Here is a 21,165-nt window from a genome sequence, read left to right as displayed (position 1 = left end):
TTGTCGGTGCAAGATATTTTTAGAACGGCGGAGCAGAGCCGTGAGCTGCTCAGAGCTACGCTACGGAGGCTCATTATGGGATTTCTTGGTTTCCCTCATCAAACTCATCAAATACACAATCCAACAACTCCAAAACGCTCTGATGGACAAGTTGTGATCTGCACATTCACCACGCTATGAGATAATAACATAACGTTACCAGACAGAGTTGTTTTAGAGGTAAATTCATGCAAAACCACTGATGCACGTTGCCTTCAGGGACAGTTTTTCATCAAGCAGACTCTGCATTTCCCTCTAAAACAACTCTGTCTGGTAACGTTGTGTTATTATCTCATAGCGTGGTGAATGTGCAGGTCACAACTTGTCCACCAGAGCGTTGTGGAGTTGTTGGATTGTGTATTTGATGAGTTTGATGAGGGAAACCAAGAAATCCCATGAGCCTCAGTAGCGTAGCTCTGCTCCTCCGTTCTAAAAACAGCTTGCACTCACAATTAAAGCTAACAAACCTACTGCTAAGACTCTAGGAATTACGGCAATGGGGGCCAATTTGCCAAAATGTTGAACTATCCCTTTAAATTTAAACGGTTCAGGGGACAGGAAGTTTCGCTGCTGATGCGGGAGGAGAAACAAAAAAAACAGGAGCTGTGCCTTTAAGAGCACGACTGACGTCTTCGTCTGCAATTATTACAGATCAGAGTGAGACACTCAGCAGGTCCTCTGGGTTGTTACTGCGTTAGCGCTCCACCTGAACTGTGTGTGTGTGTGTGTGTGTGTGTGTACGGTTCATATACATATACACGGTCCTTATATTACAGCAGATCACACTCCTCACACTCTCCTGTGAGACGAGCTGCTGCAAGTCTATTACTCTCTCTCTCTCGTTCTCTCTTTCTCATTCTACCTTTTCTTGTCTCTGTGATGAAAAGGTCAAAGGTCAGCTGTGCTTGAACCCCGCGGTTGTGCCACTTACAATATCCCTGGGAAGGCGCCAATTAGCTCCAGTCCCACTGTTACCGTGACCCCCCCACCTCCACCGCAGTAGTCAAGCTCTCACACACACACACACACACATACACACACATACACACACACACACTCTCTCTCACACACACACACACACACACCACACACTCTCACACACACACACAGTAGAAACTTAAGGAAGACACTGTTTACATGAATGTTTAAGTGCGCGTGTGTGTGCGTGTGTTTACGTGCTCTTAATTACTCAGGCTGCTGTTTTTCTGCAGCGACCTGGTTTCTGAAACATCGAGCAAACAGGAATCATTATCTTCAGAAACCGTTAAACACACTCTTAACAAAGTGTGTGTGTGCGCCTGTGTGTGTGTGTGTGTGTGTGTGTTTAGTTAAGTGGACGACAAAGCTGTCAACCACAAATATATTGATAGAGACACACAACACAACACGGTCGCATGCATGCAACTGTGCAACTGGGAATTCTGGGAGATATAGGAAATCAGTAAAAGCTGATGTGAAGAAGGACGAGCAGAGCGCCGTGTGAGAGGAAGTCGTTTCATTTATGCAAAAAAAAAAAAAAAACCCAACAACAACTAATGTTTAATGTTTTATATTTAAACGTGTGAATATGTCACCGAGGCCCAGTGATGATGATGGTGTGTTGGTGTGTGTGTGTTGCTCGGCCTCTGTAAGCGAACACGCATGGCTGCTTCATATGGAGACGTGTGTGTGTGTGTTAAGTGTGTGTGTGTGTGTGTGTGTGTGTGTGTGTGTGTGTGAAGTGTAATGCATGAGTGAAAATATCAGAAATATTCTAAAAATGCCTTAAGTTGGTGGGGGAGGTGTCACATGACTCCCAGACGCCATGTTGACCTCGTTTTTTTTTTTTCTTTCTCCGAGATAAGAGGAGAGAGAGAGAGAGAGAGAGAGAGAGAGAGAGAGAGGGGAGAGAGAGAGAGAGAGAGAGAGAGAGAGACTAATGGTGACCAGAGTAACAGTGACAACAGTCGTGACTCGTGGCTCAGTCTACTTCCTGAAACCTCGGCCGATCGTTGTCTCTATTGGGCAGCGGACTGGACCGACTGGTTTCTGGTTTCTGTGGGTGAAGCTGTGACCCCACATCCTGTTCTGACCAAAAACTCAGACCTGGAATAACTGAGTTTAAAGGGATAGTTCAACATTTTGGCAAATTGGCCCCATTGCCATAATCCCTTTTAACAGGGACAATTGGATAAAAACCTCAGGGTGAGCAACAGAGGAGGGATCCCTCACCCAGGACGGGCAGACGTGCAATAGATGTTGTTACAGACAAGAAAACAGTTTATAGTTTATTACAGTAGGTTTGTTACCTTTAATTGTCGGTGCAAGCTATTTTTAGAACGGCGGAGCAGAGCCGTGAGCTGCTCAGAGCTACGCTACGGAGGCTCACGGGATTTCTTCGGTTTCCCTCATCAAACTCATCAAATACACAATCCAACAACTCCACAACGCTCTGGTGGACAAGTTGTGACCTGCACATTCACCACGCTATGAGATAATAACACAACGTTACCAGACAGAGTTGTTTTAGAGGGAAAAGCAGAGAGGTGAATTCATGCAAAACCAGTGATGTGCGTTCCCGTCTGGGACAGTTTTTCATCAAGCAGTCTCTATATTTACCTCTAAAACAACTCTAGTAGCTCTGAGCAGCTCACGGCTCTGTTCCGCCGTTCTAAAAATAGCTTGCACCAACAATTAAAGGTAACAAACCAGTTTGCCAGAATGTTTGACTATCCCTTTAAAGCATCATAATGTATTCTATGCCTTTATTATGTCTCATATTTTATCACCTGTAAAGTTTTGAATATATGAGCTGGGTAAATAAAGCTGCCCCGTCTTGATAGAGCAGATGATAAAATGCTATAAAACACCTGTGTTTCGTGATCCTGTGTGTTTTCAGCTCCGGTGCATGAGATCCAATCAGGGCGCGACTGTTTTTTGTGTCTGTATGATGTCAATTCCTGGTATTTATTTAGGCCCTATCTTTATTTTCTTGAAATTTTCTTTTTTTATTAAAAAAAAAGACATAATGTTTCATTTCCATCACATTTAATTACAACACTTAGAATCTCTCTGGTCCACAGGAAGTTATTTGTTCCTTCTGGGAATAAGAAAATGAAAGTGTTTGTGTCCACGCTGCTTTTATGAGCTTTTTCTATTACAAATGAAATCACTGGTTATTTTAGTTCTGAGGCTTTACTTAGGCTTTACTTCCTGGTCTTTTCAAAATAAAACGAGGTCAGCTGCATTTCCTGCGCTCACAAACTGAAGCTAAAGATGTGGGTTTTTTTTTAAACCCAGTATTTCAACGTCGCTGTGTCTTTAAAACATCTTTAACACGGATCAACACTTCGTCATGTAAAGTCTGATTCATGCAGGATGAATCATTCCTCCAGTAAATTCACTCAAAACAGTAAAAGTGAAATCATCACCGTCGCCGCTGCAGAAACAACATCGTCTCTGATTTATCATTATTATTATTATTATTATCATATATAATTTACCTTTGATGTGTTTCTTTATTTAATTTGTTCCTCAGCTTCCAGTCATTAGAGCTTCATCAGCTGGAAATCGCTTTCTAATTTTGTTTTGAAGGTAAAAGTTCTATATACGGGGATTTTAATAATGAAAACGGATGTGTGTTTACACCTACACTGTGTTATTGTGTTGGTATTATTATAGATGTATATGTGTGTTCATGTGTGTGTGTATTCACCTTGGAATAGGGTGATGTCTTTGACTAGTCCCGGCCCGAACAAGCCTTCCAAGATGCTTTCAAAGCCTGTGGGAAAAAAGAAAAAGAGTCGTGATATTAACGCACAGTGACATGTTTACCATCCAAACAACAACTAAAACACTGACTGAGGGACACAAAAACTGTTTTGAAAAAACAAAAAAACAAAACAAACAAACACTGTCACATGAGATGAAATAACTCCACCGCTGCGTCTCCAAATTTATATTAAAAGGAGGTTTTTTTATATATTTATTTATTTTATTGAACCGTTATTTTATCTTTTGAAGTGTAGGAACATAAACGACCGTGATGTTTTTTTTCCCCCCGGGGGCAAATTTTGCTGATGCACACACACACACACATACACACATACACATACACACTTCACCTCGCAGCAGCAACAACAAAACACACACACACACACAACCAAAAATAGCAGCACAAAGCAGTTTGTAATCTGAAATCATGTGGGGGAATTTAACGTGTAAATAAACATGTTTTTATATTTTATGGAGACTGACAATCAAACACGCACACACACAGACACACATTCCTATGTAGTTTCACACAATGGTATGGAAGCTCGTCTTATTACACACACACAGAGACAATCACAGAAACACACACACACACACTGAAATATCTACAAAGACAAGGCTGCATGAGCAATTATTATGCATATACACACAATAGATGCAGCCCCACACACACACACACACACACACACGCCTATGCAGACTGGGTGTGGAAGCATTTATTAGTCAGTGTTGCACAAAGGACACTCTCCTACACACACACACACACACACACACACACACACACACACACACACTGGTCTTTCTTCCCGCATCTTAAAGCAAATGAGCGCTTTACCTCTAATACACCAGGCTAATGTCACTCACTTTATATTAACTGTAAATACCCCTCGTTCCGCTGTTGCCTGGCAACCGCATACAGAGAAACATAAATACACATCGCAATTTTCAACCTGACCCCCCGCCCGTCACCTACCCCCCACTCCCCCCACCCCCCACTCCTCCTCACTCACCCCTCCCCCCCCCCTAAAAAAAAAACCTCATCCTCCATTAAAACGGAGGCAGACGGAAACAGAGACAAAGACATGAGGTGTAGCTACGTGTGTGTGTTCATCTCTAGTGGGAAAGGGGAAGGTTAACGGAGCACGCACACACGCACAACCACACACACACAACCACACACACACGCACGCAAACACACACACGCACAGTTCAAGTGCAGCCACTTGTCTCAGTGCAGAGGATGAATGTCTGAGGCCACGTACTTTACATTTCAGGCATAAAGCAGCTTGATGAACCACAGGCTGCAGGAAACGTGTCAAAAAGCATCTTAGAGCATTTGGAAAAGTGTAATATAAATAAAAAAGTATTATTATAATTATAAAAATATCATTACAGACAACACACACACACACACGTTTGTATGGCTATCTTTGTGAGGACACTCATTGACATAATGTATTCCCTTTAGCCCCTGTTACCCTAACCTTAACCATCCAAAACAAATGCCTAACCTTAACCATCACTCTAACTTAAACCTAATTATAATAATAACCTAGTTATTTTAAAGTCTTAACCCTCAAACAGCCCAAAATGTCCTCACTTTCCCATAATGTCCTCACTCTGATGGTGTAAAACTCAAACTGGTCCTCACATGTACAGCTGTACAAGTACACTAGATTCAGTTTGAGCCCGTTTCCGTCAGACAGACCATAGTCTCACTCACTCAACGACACGTTTCTCATCTGTATCTTTTCTTTTCTGGTTTTTCGTTCAGTGGAGAAGCTGCTGCTTCTGCTGCTGTTACTTTTCTAACCACGTCGTTGTTGTGATGAGAGCGTGTTTGCATCCTGTGGACGTTTCTCCAGCTATCACACTGCAAAAACTCAAAGTCTTTCCAGCAATATTTGTCTCATTTCTTGTCAAAATGTCTAATTTCTACTCAAAACTAACCTCTTTCCACTTAAAATAAGACTCATCACCTAAAAATTTACTTGTTTTAAGATCAATTTCACTTGTTTCAAACAAATTTTCACTTGAAATGACTAAAAATCTGCCAGCAAGCAAGTTTTTTGTGCTTGTAATAAGAAAGAAAGAAAAACTTGCTCCACTATCAGATTTTTCCTCTTATTTAAAGTGAAAATATGCTTAAAAATGCCTAAAAACAAGCTACTTTTTATGTGATGAGTCTTATTTTAGGTATAATTAGATTTGTTTTGACTAGAAATGACACAAATAAGACAAATATTATTGGTAAGACATTTGAGTTTTTGCAGTGCGGAGCGAAGGTGAGAACCAACAGCTCCGTCCTGAAATAAACAGCGAAGAGAGACGCAGCTCGACGCTTCAGACGTCAACACAGCAGCACAGAGTGTGTGAAATAAAACTAAAAAACAAAAAATCACAATGTGCACAAATGAAAATTTGTGCACATTGAAGATTTTCCTACTTTGGCCTTCATTTTGTAGAAAAAAGAAAAGAAAAGAGAAGATCATGATACTGTTTGTGTGGCTGATTGGTTCCCAGCTCAGCAGCAGGAGAGGAGGTCGTCTATGTGCAGGAATGAAAAAACCCTTTCAGCAGAACAAGCACAATGCATGATGGGACATATTGTTTGTCCAGTGACCATAACAATGTGAGATCTTCTGTACAGGACTCAATGACTCTCTCTCCCTCTATACATTCAGACAATGCTACAAGATGGTTAACTCCATCTACACTGCAAAAACTCTAAATCTTTCCGGCATATGTGTCTTATTTCTTGTCAAAATGTCTCATTTTTAGTCAAAACTCATCTCTTTCCACTTAAACTAAGACTCATCGCCTAAACATTTACTTGTTTTTAGACAGTTTTCACTTGTTTCAAAGTAAATAAGTAGAAACATCTCTATTGTCAAGCTAAAACTATCTATCAATTGTAGGGATGTGAATCTTTGGGTGGCTCACGATTCGATTCGATTCCGATTTTTAGGGTCACGATTCGATTCAAAATCGATTTTCGATTCAACCGATTCGATTCACAAATCGATTCGATTCAACCGATTCTTGATTTTATTTTTGCGATTTTTTTTGTTTGCTTTATTAACACCAGACCATGCGAAAAAGTTGAATGATGATGATGTCTACAGACTATTATATCAGAAGCCATATTTCCCCCCCAAAAATGCACATCACATGTTTCAGATTTATTCAGCAGCAATATATTTGAACCATTTTAAAGTAAACTGCTACATGAAGCAAGCTGATTTTATAGGCTACTCTCTTTTCAAAAGCCTGGACTGAAGGGATGTGAATATTTGGGTGTCTATTCGATTCAAAATCAGTTCTCATGCACATGCACATAGACATGTATCACCTGTAACAAAGGCTGCTAAAAAAAAAAGAAAAAAAAAGACGGCACTCCGCTCTCACGCCAGCTCACCTGCAGCCTGTCTGCAGCGCCACAGAGGAGCTGTCAGAGGAGCTGCTGCTGCTGCTGCTGCTGGTCCTCTCTCTTCAGCCTGCTGTTTGGCTGCACTTTGTATGAGTTTAAAAAAGTGAAGATCTAACGTCACCTGAGTACCGATCAGCTGATCCAGAGCGCAGTGGATGTGGCTGCTCAGCTGGAGCGCGCATGTGTTTAACGGCGAAAAAAAAAAAAAAAGCAGCGATCGTCCTCTCTCCTCAATAGAGGGTCGGGTTGAGGATGGGCACAAGCCTAGTCACAGACATTCAATAGAGCATTTAAATCAGATCAGTTAACGTTTGTAGGCGGTTAACGAGCGTCTTTTAGCGCCATGGCGTGCTGCAGCGCTGTGTACGGCATAGTGAGGGCGCGTATTGAGACGGAGGAAAATGAATAAAAAATCGATTTTTGAAGATTATGAATCGATTCAGAATCTTAGAAAATAAGAATCTCGATTCTTACATGAATCGATTTTTTCCCCCACCCCTAATCAATTGTTAATTTTTCATCAAATTGAGGTCCCATGGCGAGCGTTACTTCCTGCTTCTGCTTGTAGGCTCTCTATAGGTGTTTCCTGATTGTGTGGAGAACTTGACTGACGAGCTGCGGTGGTTTGGACGTTTGCACTCAAACGCATTGCAAGTTCAAGTTCAACATTTGGACGTTTTTAACACAAAATTGTCACCGTTGTCAGTTTCATACAGAGACCGACTTCAGCTCAGCTCAGTTCATCTCAGCTCCGTGCTGCGTTCAAATCACATCCCTGACAAAAAACACAACAACAACAAAAAGAAGTGTGTGGGATGGCTATGTGTGTGTGTGTGTGTGTGAAATCCCTCATTACCAATCCTTCACTCCTTGGCCAGATGCCACAAACAAATTAAGTCGCGTTATGCTTTAAATTCCAGCGTACGAACACTCACTCACACTTTTGGAAACAAGATGATGGAGCCGACAGAAAAACATCCAAATGATACTTCAGGTTTTTCTTTTTTTTTTTTTTTTTTTTGGTTTTCTACCAGATCACCATGGAAACAGAGTGACCTCTATACATTAGGATTCAGCTGCAATGCATCGAGATGATGTCATGCTGCATTTTTGCATAGATTTGTTTGTATTTTTCAAGGTAAATCAATTGTTTAGATGCAAAGAGCTGTCGTCCTAAAAAAAAAACCTCCTCCTCCTCCTGCGTTCATTTCCCACTCTTCTCTTCATTTCGCAAATTAGTGCGGTATAGGGTTCATGGGGTGAAAAACACCCACACACACACACACATACATACAGCCACATCACAAACTTCCCTTAAACCTGCACATGCAAAATTCATGTGGCCTACAAAGGCAGCTTTGATAACAAAAAAATGGAGGCTTCAAAGAATTTTCAAAAGCTTCAATTTTTTTTTCTCTTCCTCTCTCCAGCTGCCAATGTGCAGAGAAACACCGTGCTGCTGCTTTCAAGTCGGGGGGGTGGGGGTAGTGGGGGGAGTTGGGGGTGGGCGGTGGGGGGTAATTAGGGTTGCAGCGCTGCAGCGTGAGAAATCAGCACCGAAAGTCAAAGTTGCTGCTCGTTGCCCCGGCCGCTATTTGGGCCACGAGCTGCAGAGACAGAGAGACAGAGAGATGGATGGAGAGAGAGAGGGAGTTTTCATATTTAAAGGGACAGGACGTTGACCCCGCGAGGCCGAGCGCTGTGATTGGACGAAACGGAGATGAGATGGGAGGATGTGATTGGGGGCAACAACAAAAAAAAAAGAAAAAAGAAAACGCCAGATTAGGGGAAACGTGATTGGCTAGATGAGATAACAGCAACAAAGTCTCCTGAGCCACAGGCAAAAAAGCTCCAGATATGTAGGTCAGTCAGTGAACGCACCACGGGCCCAAAAGCATTCACACATGACATGGTAGAGAGAGAGAGAGAGAGAGAGAGAGAAAGCCCCCTACACACACACACACACATATTATGGCATCTGGGATTCTGTTACGCAAAAAGTGCACGCACACACATACTCATACTCATGCACGGAGTTGTCCCCAATCTCTGAAACCTCCATTGTGTCACTTCGTTTCACTTCACAGAGTCCAGCAGCGCAGCCGAGAGCAGCGTGACACAAACTTACACTCACACACATAAAAACACACATACGCACGCACACACACACACAAATAAAAACACAAACACACATAAAAACACACACGCACACACACAAATAAATGCACGCAGAGAGAATCACAAGACTCCACATCTGCACCAGAGAAGAAAATAAAACACAACACACTACACTACTACTACGATGTGTAGCGGTGCATATGTGGTGGTGAACGTATGAATGAAACCGCAGCAGATGTGGGATGTGATGATGAACACACACATACACACATACAGTATACACACACATTAACAAACACACAAACACATCTGACAAATCTAGTATGCAAAAACTCAAAATCTTTCCAAGAATATTTGTCTTATTTCTTGTCAAAATGTCTCATTTCTAGTCAAAACTAAACTCTTTCCACTTAAAATAAGACTCATCACCTAAAAATGAACTTGTTTTTAGATCATTTCCACTTGTTTCAAACAAATTTTCACTTGAAATAAGTAGAAAAATCTGCCAGTGAAAGCAAGATTTTTGTGCTTGTAATAAGAAAGAAAAACTTGCCCCACTATCAGATTTTTCTACTTATTTCAAGTGACAATCTGTTTGAAAGAAGTAAAAGTGTCTAAAAACAAGCTGCTTTTTATGTGATGAGTCGTATTTTAGGTATAATGAGATTTGTTTTGACTAGAAATGACATTTTGACGTGAAATAAGACAAATATTCTTGGTAAGATTTTGAGTTTTTGCAACACGTGACTAACATCGACGTGCGCCATCTACAGGCACTGAAAGTCCAGTCCTGCAGGCAGCAGCAGCATCGACAGCATCAGTGGCAGCGATCGTAACCGCGGCGTGATGCAGAGCGTCCACTTTATCTCCACGTCCCGTCAGCGGAGACGAGGAGGAAAAACGGTGCTTTTGTTTAAAAAAAATGGTGTCAGAACAGACGGAGACAGCTGCTGTGTGGATAAGATCACTGCTGTACTTTATATAGCAGCAGTTGAAGCCTACAGTGGCGTTAACATGAAGCAGAGCTTTGATCAACTGTCTTATTGCAGCACAACCACCTCCTCTTACAGTGTGTGTGTGTGTGTGTGTTGTAGCTAACAGGTAAAAAAACTAATCATCAAATCACTTCACTTTCAACACTTTGAAAATCTGACAGGCTCGTCGCACTTTAAAGGAAAAGCAGGTAAATAAACAGGACTCTGTATTTACTTTCGTGTTGTTTGGTTGCTACGGCACGTAGATGTCAAGTAAATATAACTGTATAAGTATAAAGTGAATTAGTTGGTTTGTGTGACTTTTGTTTGCGCAGCGACACAACTTTATAAAACGAAGAAAGAAAAAAAATTATCCTTTCTAATCAAAAATGAAGCTTTTAATTAAAAGAACTCCATGCTTTAAAATAAACCATGGAAGTCAACACCTAACATTTGTCTTTGATATAGATTGGCTTCATTTAATTACTAAAGAAGTTATTTAATCATATGTAAACTTATGTTATAGCACAATTAAACAGAGCTTCAGTCTCATTTCGTAAAGTTCGTCAGAGCAGAAATCTAATTCCCTGCCAGTTCAGACGTTAAAATCACACATGTAACTAGAGCTGTGTGAACTGTGGATTAAAGCAAGATGTACAGAAAAAAAAAAAAAAGACGTGACAAAGAGGGGAGAAAGTGACAGAGGTCAGTGGATACCTTCAACATGATGTATGTGCTTTAAGCAAACAGAGCGATGGACGAGGACGAGGAAGAAGAGGAGCCATTACTCATTTTCTAGTTGCATGGATAACTTACAAAAAGAAAAAAGGAAAAAAAAAAAAAAGAGCAGGAAATGTTAGATTTATCTGAGTGTGGACACGGCAACAGGGAAATCTGGGTAAACATGACATAAGAAGAAGGGGGGAAAAAAATAAATAGATTTTTGACACTCCCAGTGCTGTTGCATTGCTGCTTCGCTGTCTGTTGAGAGCAACTGAGCTGCTCAAAAATTCATTCGAGGCATGCTTGTCAAATCACAGCACACACACACACACACACACACACACATACACACACACATTTTGAAGAAACAGCATCTCTCCCACTTCCAGCAGCAGCAACGAAGAGGAGGAGGAACTCGACACTGGAGGAAGCAGAGCAATCAATCTGAGAGCGCGCGAGGGAGGAAGGGAGGAAGGGAGGGAGGGGAAACAGGGAGGCAGAGGAACATGGAATCAACATTTGGCTTTTCTTGTGACCACCGGACCACGGCTATAGAGCTCGGCTATATATAGTGCTGCTGCATGAGCATTAATAATTTAGCATGACCAAAGCCCTTAGAAGAGGGCCCCTCGCCTGGGCTTGATCAAATCAATACCTAATTAACCCTAACAGGGGTCTGGGCTTTAAGAGAAACAGGAAGTGAGATGACAACGACAAAAAAGAGATGGTGACGGAGTTAACTTAGCACCTTAACATGACAATATGAGCCTGTTTGTGTTAAACTGCGCAATAAAACAAACATCTTCCATTATAATAATCATCATCATCATCTGCAGCGCTCAGTTTGAGCATGATGATATAAAACATCATGATATAAAACAGCTGACGCCGACTTCTCCAGCCCGCTGTTGGCCCGTTAGCGGCTTGAATATGTTAAAATAAGCTGCTGACTTTTTTTTAAGGGTTAATAAACACACATGATGTGAAATGAGGTTAAGCTAGCCCAAGGCTTTGTGTAGCCAATTGATTATGTTAGCTAAAAGGCCTGACACATACGCATGTGAATCGCTCCCCTATAGCACTTTTTCCTTCCTACCCCCCTTTACATTTTTTTGTTCAGCTCAAAGCAGAGAGCAGCAGCCTGATAAGTGTTTACTCTGATAGTCGAACGTTTAAAACTTGTTTATTGGCCTGATAAGACAAAGGAGACGCAACACAGAGAAAGTGGACGCAACCATTTAGCCTCACAAACATGCTAGGCTACAGGCAGCAGTTAGCAGTTAGCATTGACATTAGCAACCACAGCCACACCAGAAAAAAACACAATTGCTATGAACTTAGGAATATTTCTTTAAAAAAAAAGATGAATAAAGATGTTTTACCACTAAACCTCAAACAAAACTCAACATTCAGCTGATCAAACTGCAGCGTGTTAGCTTACTTTAGCTGCGCGCTGCTGCTAACCAACGGTCGACCTGGGTGAAGTGAAGTCTGTTAATTGATAAACATCACATTCACATGCGCAGGTTTGTTTTTCTAAAAAAAAGTACATTATTCTGTGTAATTATTTGCATTTTCAGCAAAACATCCAATCTCACACTGGTGGGACATGTTGAGGATTTGGAATGACACGGACATCATGGACATCACATGACACGTCAGCCACTAAAACAGAAATTTACTGGCAGGCTAATCTATTTTCTCCACACATGCTCCATATTTGCTGTGATTTGGACTCAGTAGATCACAGTAATGTGGCTATGAGAGCAGAATGATATAGTTAATTTTATGGTTAATCTTGTTTATGGCTGAGGAGGCTATGTTCCTTTTTTTAAAGGGCAGCCATTTTGACGCACCAACCAAAAGAGCACGAACTGTCCTGCTGCATCCGTTGCTTACGCATGCAATAGCTACAAATATGAAGATTTAGATGTTTATCAATTCACAGACTTCAACTAATAGGCTATGACCCCTCGGTCATTCTATAGTATCCAGACTGAAACAACAGCTGAATAAAATACATCAAAACACTCAGAAAAGAGCCACGAACATGCTAAACAATTAACTAAAAGCTAACTATTGAGTTTTGTTTTGACTTTTACTTTGTGGTCAAAACACAAACAAGTACACAAATAAAATAAATTACTGAATAGGCTACACCCTGAAAAACAAGGAGAAGAAGCTTTCACCTACTGGAAATTGTAGGCTAAAATAAGACAATACAAACCAGATTTGATGGTCCCAATCTATAGGCTACTTTTTAATGGGACACCTGGCAAAGAAAAAACTATATATTTTCCCCAAAAAATGTGTAAAAGCCATTTAAGTACAGATATTTTACTTCAAGTTCAACCAGGTTCATAGGTGAATGAGTGTGCTAAATAACGTATTGTAGATGAGAGTGTGCTAAGGTTATTTGTGTGAATATTTAACCTATTTTATATCGTATTTAGTTCATTTTAGCCTCCTGACAGAAAACAATACATTGTTTTGCTGCTGGTATATAGGCTACTCAAAGTGAAGCTCTCTATGAAAACTTCTTACACAAAGGTTCGTGACAACGTCCTCACATGTTTCCCCCCCCGAGGACCGACTGCCTGGTTTGAGTGGATGATGACTGACGGACTGACTGAATAAATAAAGTTGTATTCGACCTTGGAGGCTCGGTGGAGATCGAGGGTCTGGTTTCAACACAGCAGAGGACACACAGCTAACAGGAGAGGACATGAAGTGGTTGGTTTTTATTTGTTTTTTAATTCATGTTTTTGTCTTTTAACTTCCTGTCCTGCTCTCCAAGTGGTTAAGCTACGGTACGAACAGTAGCCTAACATATCAATGTATTATTACACACTGAATAAAAAAGCTAATCTGAACTTGTTTATAATGGGCCAACAGTAAATCAGCTATATTGTTGTAGTAGGCCTAGTAACAATTATGAGCTGCAACAATCATCCCAAGATTAATCAATAAATGTGAGTTATCATCCTCTTCATCAACTATATAAAATGTAGTAATCAATAATATAATTTGAAAGAAGCACTAGATACACTCAGATATCTTCTGTGATATGATTTAGTTACAAACACCTAAAAAAAAACATATCAAAAATAAGAATTATATTATATTAAATTTTATTATATTATATTTTGAGTGCAGTTTGGTTTTGATCAAAGGTTTTTCTAATGAATCTCTACAGTTATGAATGAAAGAAATTTGGCCTGTGACTGTGTCTTTATGCAGATTTAGATCTGGACCAGGATCAAACATTTTCTTTTTCTTTTTTTCCCTTTTACATAGCCTATTTTCTTTCAATAAAACAAATTGTGAGTCTCTGGCAAAGTTTCAGCAGGAAACACACACAGAACAGAAACAGAAGCAGCAGTGTCAGTGCAGTCGACTCGCCACCACAAGAATAAACAACACCAACCACTCATGATACAAAAAGAAAACCACACAAATGATTCCTTTTTTTTTTGCAAACCCAATTCAATTTCCTGGAAAGCGAGACTTGACTCTAAAGCAGTGAAACGTTGTGAGTGCAGCAGCAGCAGCAGCAGCAGCAGCAGCAGCAGCAACACAACGAGAGGTCGGTGATTCACAAACATCAGAGCGGAGGAAAAGATCAACTCAATCCTTTTTTCTCTCTGCAGGAAAACAAACTTCAGTGGAACTGTTGAGCCGCTTTTTGTTGCGAGCGCGAACAAATACAAATATAAAAGCTTGTGTTTACCAACAGTCACAACCACCTCTGGTATAATGTGTATGTGTGTGTCTATGTGTGTGTGTGGGTGGGTGTGTGTCCTGGGGAATGAGGAGGAAAATGAATAAAGCAAATATGTGCATGATTGGCCAAAGGCGTGGTAAAACACAGAGTCAAACAAACACACACTATGCATTAAAAAACACACACACACACACATACATACATACACATACATACACACATATACACACACAGCCTAAACGCGGTGTGTCGATTCAATCTGACGGCTTCTCGGCAAACCAAATCCCTAATCTCATCTCATCTCTCTCTCTCTCTGAAGTATCCGGTGATGAGCTCAAAGGAGGCTGATGTGCGCTGGCAGCTATTTCTGTGACTAACACACACACATATACACACATATATACATACACTACACATACACACACACACATACACATACACACATGCTTGTTAAGGCAGCAGAAAACACTGTAAAAGCAATCAGGACCGGGTGTCGTCTCACAGGACAGTGGATTTGGTGGATTTTTGGTCCGTTATTCCTCTGAAAGTGTGGAGAGACAGTCACACTTTCAACATTTGAACATCACGGTCATGGCTGGAGGATGAAGGAAGGAAGGAAGGGAAGGAGAGAAGGAGGAAAGAGGAGAAAAAACTAGGTCGAGCTCTCTGATTGGTCGACTAATCACACATACACATACATACACACACACACGCCTCAACGCAAGCAACATCAAGCAATGGTACAACGGATGACTGCATGTGTGGAAAGAAGAATCGCTTCCCGACGTATACGCATTGAAAAAAATGCAAACCGTCCTCGGAGGTCAAGGCAAATTTTGGTTTGGGTGTGGCATCGCTGCTGCTGCTCTGACATTTTATCATTTCTGATGCTCATTTCTGCGTCAGAGCAAGATGACGGACACACACACACACAAAAAAAAAGAAAAAGAAAAGAAGTAGAAATCAGTCCAATTACTTGTCTAATTATCTAATTATTTCATTATGTGGTGGAGAGCAGGAAGGAGGAGGATGATGGTGTCTGCGCTTCCTTTCCCCCTCCGATCTCCGCTCCTGCTAACGACACCTGGACATATGTCACAGTCTAACCTCACTTCCCCATCCAACACAAACACAAACACAAACACACAAACACACACTCCTCCTTCTCATCTACCCCCTTTCTTTCTTCTTTTTCTTTCCATCTCCTCTCAGATGAGGAAGCTAAGTGAGAAGTGAAGGAGGTGCAGCTGCATCAAAGTGCTAACGAGAAACAAATCAGACACAATTAAAGGAGAGAGATGTGTGTGAGTGTTTGTGTGCAAGTACTGTAAAATGTGTGTTTGTTTGTTGCTTTGTGGGGGGCAGGGGGGGAGAGAATAGTGGTGATTAGTAAAGTATTTAAGGATGAGAGTGGTAATTGGTGCATTCTTTCATTTTCTGCCAATTAACCTGCTAACGTGGTAAATACCAGGGGGTGTGATGGAGAGAGGAGACTGAGAGGAAAAGGAGGAGGGGGAGGCAACTGATGAACTGAAGAATGTGGTTTATTTCCCCTCAGTTAAACTTAAAGCCCCTTCAGTATAAAGGTAGATGTTTGTGTTAAAGCTCCATACAGTATAAAGGTAGATGTTTGTGTTAAAGCTCCATACAGTATAAAGGTAGATGTCCATGTGTAGTGTGATTATAAAGCAGCTCTAGGTTCTATATTAATACTGTGAAAGTATCAAAGCCTCAGTCCACAGAGAAATGCACACAGCCTGTATTCAGAAACTGAGCCTTAAAACCAGCCGTCAGGACTTCCTGTCACTTTGTGATGTCACAACTAAGCCCCGCCCCCTCACCACCTGGACCCACCATCCAACAACTTTGCAGGATTTGGTTTCTCTGAGTGTTTTATTCTGAAATCTGCTCCATTTTTTTTATTGGATCAGTCAGAAAACTGTGTTAGTTTTGTTTGTTTAAAACAGCACTGAGATGACTTTTGGTTCTAAAACCTTTAAAAGAAAAGACGCAGGAAAAGAGCAAAAATTCAGTCATTTGAAAAATATAGAAAAGTTAAGTCAAAACTATGTTTGTTTTTCCTGCTAATGTCTTTTTTTTCCCCGAAATCATCAAACAAAAAGCTTCTTTAATGCTATAAAGAAACACACATTAGTGACTGAGAAATCAATCATGATAAAAGGAAGTGGAGAGACACTTAAATCTGATTAAACACAAATTTACCCAATTCTACACTTTTTTCTTTTTACAGTTTTTGCAGCTGTTTACTGTGTGTGTGTATCTGCAGCACAGACATAAACATTGTTCTTGGGAAATCTGATTTATTTGGAAACTTTTCCGCTGCCAAGAAAAAAGGCCATGAGGCGTCTGTGGCTGTGAAGTGCGAGGAGATGACGGTTTGGTGCTCGAAACAACAAGGAGATTAAAGAGGAACTATGCAAGATTTGTACCTTAATGAAACAGTAATAGTTTCATAGAGTCCTAGTGCTGGTTAAATCAATGACTTGTAACTATAGTTCCAGGGAGTGCACTGCAAGAACTCAAATAATCTTACCAAGAATATTTGTCTTATTTATAGTCAAAATGTCATTTCTAGTCAAAAGAAATCTTGTTATACTTAAAATAAGAAACATCACATAAAAAGTAGCTTGTTTTTAGACAGTTTTTACTTCTTTCAAGCATATTTTCACTTGAAATAAGTAGAAAAATCTGATAGTGGAGCAAGTTTTTCTTCCTTATTACAAGCACAAAAAACATGGCAGATTTTTCTACTTATTTCAAGTGAAAATATGTTTGAAACAAGTGAAATTATCTAAAAACAAGTTAATTTTTAGGTGACGTAACCCGTAATCTCTTGTTGATGACAGATAAGACTACACAAATATACACATGGTAACATGGTAGATGATAAATAACGTTATCCACCACCGCTCCATGGATCGATTTCTCACCGGCTTAGTTGTTGGAAACAAATGCACATGGAGGAGAGGAGGGTTAGAGACACAGAGGAGGAGACACCAGACCTGTAGAGGTCAGGATTAATAAACCTGATTTGGTATAAATGCAATAACATTTTCCACTGGCTTTGTTTTAGTTACATACAACTGTTGTATCCATTAAGTTTGCCAGTCAGTCTGAATATTGTCGAACTTGTTGATCTGTGTTGTTTAAGGACTTTTAGTGACACATTTTGAAAATTTGATGGTATTTGTTTGTTATTTTGGGAATTTATCAGTAACATTGAACTAAGTTTTGTCGTCGTTTTGGACTGCTTTTGGAAATTAAACCTTCTTTGGTGGAGCGTTTTCCCCCGTAACCCGTAATCTCTTGTTTAAATGACAGATAAGACTACACAGATACACATGGTAACATGGTGGATGATAAGTAACGTTATCCACCACCGCTCCATGGATTGATTTCTCACCGGCTTTGTTGTTGGAAACAAACACACATGGAGGAGAGAGGAAAAGAGTTCCACTTTAAGTGACGTTCTGTTGTTGTTGGTTTTCTAGTTTCTAAATTGAGTGTCTCTCCTGATGACCGGAGGCTTGTGGTCAGTCGAGGTGCATCAGCTCCATCTGGACCAGCAGCTTTCAACCATCTGCCTAATTCACTTTCTTGTTGGGGTTTTTTTTTGGTACCTGCCAACGAGTCGCCAGAAGGAAGTTTAACAGAGCAGATTTCAGCTCCTCACACGTTCACGTTCCCTCTTCTACTATTAATACACTCTGACACCTGCTGCGACGTTTAATCCGGACTCCGAAAGACGACTGAAAAAAAAAAACAGATGCTCCTCAGGAAAAGAGCCTTCAAGTCGCTCGTCCGTCAGTCAGAGTCCAGATAAGAGAATAAAACAAGTGTGAATACAACAACAGGACGGCCGGTGATGGACGTGCTGCCTTCACTGACTGTCTCCTCGGCATCTCAGGCTGTTTTATTCTTTCTTTTTTTTACTGCACAACTGAATTTACTGCAGCTGAAACAACAGCAGACTGGAAAATATCAGCTGATGGATCAGAGGGGGGGAGGGGCAGGGCGGCAGCGAAGATCAATAGATGTGGGCCACCTGATAAACCGGCCCCTCTGTGTAAATCATGGGGCCCATTAGGGAGCACGAGCGGACGGGGAGGGGGCAAAAGCATTAAAATTATTTCAAAATAAGACTAAATTTAGCCAAAATAAGATTCAAACGTCTCATTATTGATGCATATTTGATGCTGTTTGGTTTAAGTTCATCAATAATTTGATAAATGGAGCTCAGTAATCTAAACATATTGTACGTTTAATTGGTGTTAGTTGTTTTATATTGGAACCAATGGAAGTTCCTGTCAGGAACCGTCAAAATAAAAGCTCAAAATGGTTTAAACCAAAGCATAGCTGGATTTCTTAAGATTTTATTTTGTATCTAAATTCACCTGCCATGTACCAAAACAACTACCCAAGTACACAACACCACAGTAAAACCTGTGTAAATGTCATTACTGCACATATTATCTCTATTTATTATGTTTTTAATGATTTATTCCTCGTCCTCTAGTCTCTCTCAGACATCTTTGGTCCTGTTTCTGGTTTTCTACTATGGGACACAAATAAAAACACTAATCTTATGTTGTGTTAAGTCTTCGCTGTCTATTTGTTTAAAATTCAAACCAAAGTAAAATATGGTTAAAGCTTCCAGATACGATTTCCCTAAGTGAGTTCAACAGTGACAATTTCACACAGTGAGTTGGGTCCAAAAGCCGCTGGAGAAGCCTTTATTTCACAACTAATTTGGTATTTAAATTAACTACATTTTGCCAAAATAAGATTCAAACATCTCATTATTGATTCATATTTGATGCCGTTTGGTTGAAGTTCATCAATAAATTTGATAAATGGGATAAAACAAAGACTAACATTAGACACTGACGCTGCAGCTCAGTATTATAAACATATTGTACATTTAATTGGTGTTAGTTGTTTTATATTGGAACCATTGGAAGTTCCTGTCAGGAACCGTCAAAATAAAAGCTCAAAATGGTTTAAACAAAGCAAAGCTGGGTGGGAAACTTTCTCAAGCTTTTATTTTGTATCTAAATTCACGTGCCATGTACCAAAACAACTACACACCTGTGTAAATGTCATTACTGCACATATTATCTCTATTTATTATGTTTTTAATGATCTATTTCTCTTATTGTCTCAGATCTCTTTGGTCCTGTTTCTGGTTTTCTTCACCATGGGACAAATAAAAACACTAATCTTATGTTGTGTTAAGTCTTTGCTGTCTATTTGTTTAAAATTCAAACCAAAGTAAAATATCGTTAAAGCTTCCAGATGCGATTTCCCTAAGTGAGTTCAACAGTGACACTTTCACACAGTGAGTTGGGTCCAAAAGCCACTGGAGAAGCCTTTATTTCATAACTAATTTGGTATTTATCAATTATCAATCAATCAGTGTGTAAAATCAGTTCCTATCATCTGATCCGGTAGCAGAGCCACACAGACGTTCATGAAACCTTTTCATTCACAGCGTTATAATTCTCTCTCATTACTCTGCGGTCGTGTCCTTGTAGCGTGAAGCACTTTAGTGACATGAAAAAGAAAAAAGAGGAAAACATTCAAAGCACTTAAATAAAAATAATTACCAGTGATTGACATGAGGAGACAGGTGGAGTAAAAACGGGTCAATGTGGTGACGGTGTCGGCCGTGGACTCGTGAACCGTCGTCGACTCACAGCCAAAAGATGAAATGAGTGTGAAAACCTGCTCTTACAAACTCTTTGTGCTGCCTGTGAAGAAACTTATCCAACTCTCATTCAGCTCTGAAGTACTCTCTGTACAACCTCTGACCCCCCGACACTAAAAACATGCATCCTTCCCTCCATCCTCCATGAAGACAGACCAGAGTGTCTTCTCTGTGACCCAAACATGTTCCTCTCCTCCTCCTCGCCACTTTTTTATTAAACTACAAGGCTGCAGCAGAGAAGTAAAAGTCAACAATCAAGTGAATTGCCGTTTTTCACAGTTTTTTCACAGTTTTTGTGAGACCTGGAGAGCCGGTATAACATTTTTTTTTTTTTTCCTGCTTGCTCGTCGACTTCTTCGAATTCTTTTCAGCCATTGAACAAATTATTCACAGAGGGAATGAAAAGCTCTGAGAAGGAGGACGAGGAGGAGGAGGAAGAGGAGGAGGAGGGGTGAGGTAATCTAAAAAGATAGAGAGAAGGTTTTTAAACTGTTATTGAGACAGAGACCTTGTCTTTTAGAGACGATCTCGCTTCGCTGCACAATGAGCCCCGGCGCGCCGCGCGCTCCCTCCACTCTTGTCGTTTCTAAAGGGCAGCGATTTGCAATTCAAGGGGAAACAGAAGCTTTTCAGACTGAAGAGGGTGACAACACAGAAACCCAACCGCTCCCGGCCT

At 40.5% G+C, this 21,165-nt stretch overlaps 1 protein-coding gene across 1 annotated transcript in view; it reads right to left on the bottom strand.

The window, feature by feature from the left end:
* The window catches only part of lcor (ligand dependent nuclear receptor corepressor), a gene marked incomplete at both ends in the record, with an annotated part of 91,105 nt that overhangs the window by 30,220 nt on the left and 39,720 nt on the right, over positions 1-21,165 (bottom strand). The window contains one exon of the mRNA XM_083970304.1: positions 3,734-3,799. Within this exon, the coding sequence (XP_083826430.1) occupies positions 3,734-3,799 (66 nt within the window). The remainder of the gene's footprint in view (positions 1-3,733; positions 3,800-21,165) is intronic.

The sequence above is a fragment of the Trachurus trachurus genome, assembly GCF_905171665.1.
Source record: "Trachurus trachurus genome assembly, chromosome: 1".
Lineage (NCBI taxonomy): Eukaryota > Metazoa > Chordata > Actinopteri > Carangiformes > Carangidae > Trachurus > Trachurus trachurus.
The sequence above is the reverse complement of the archived record's forward strand: the minus strand, read 5'-3'. Positions and strand labels throughout refer to the sequence as shown.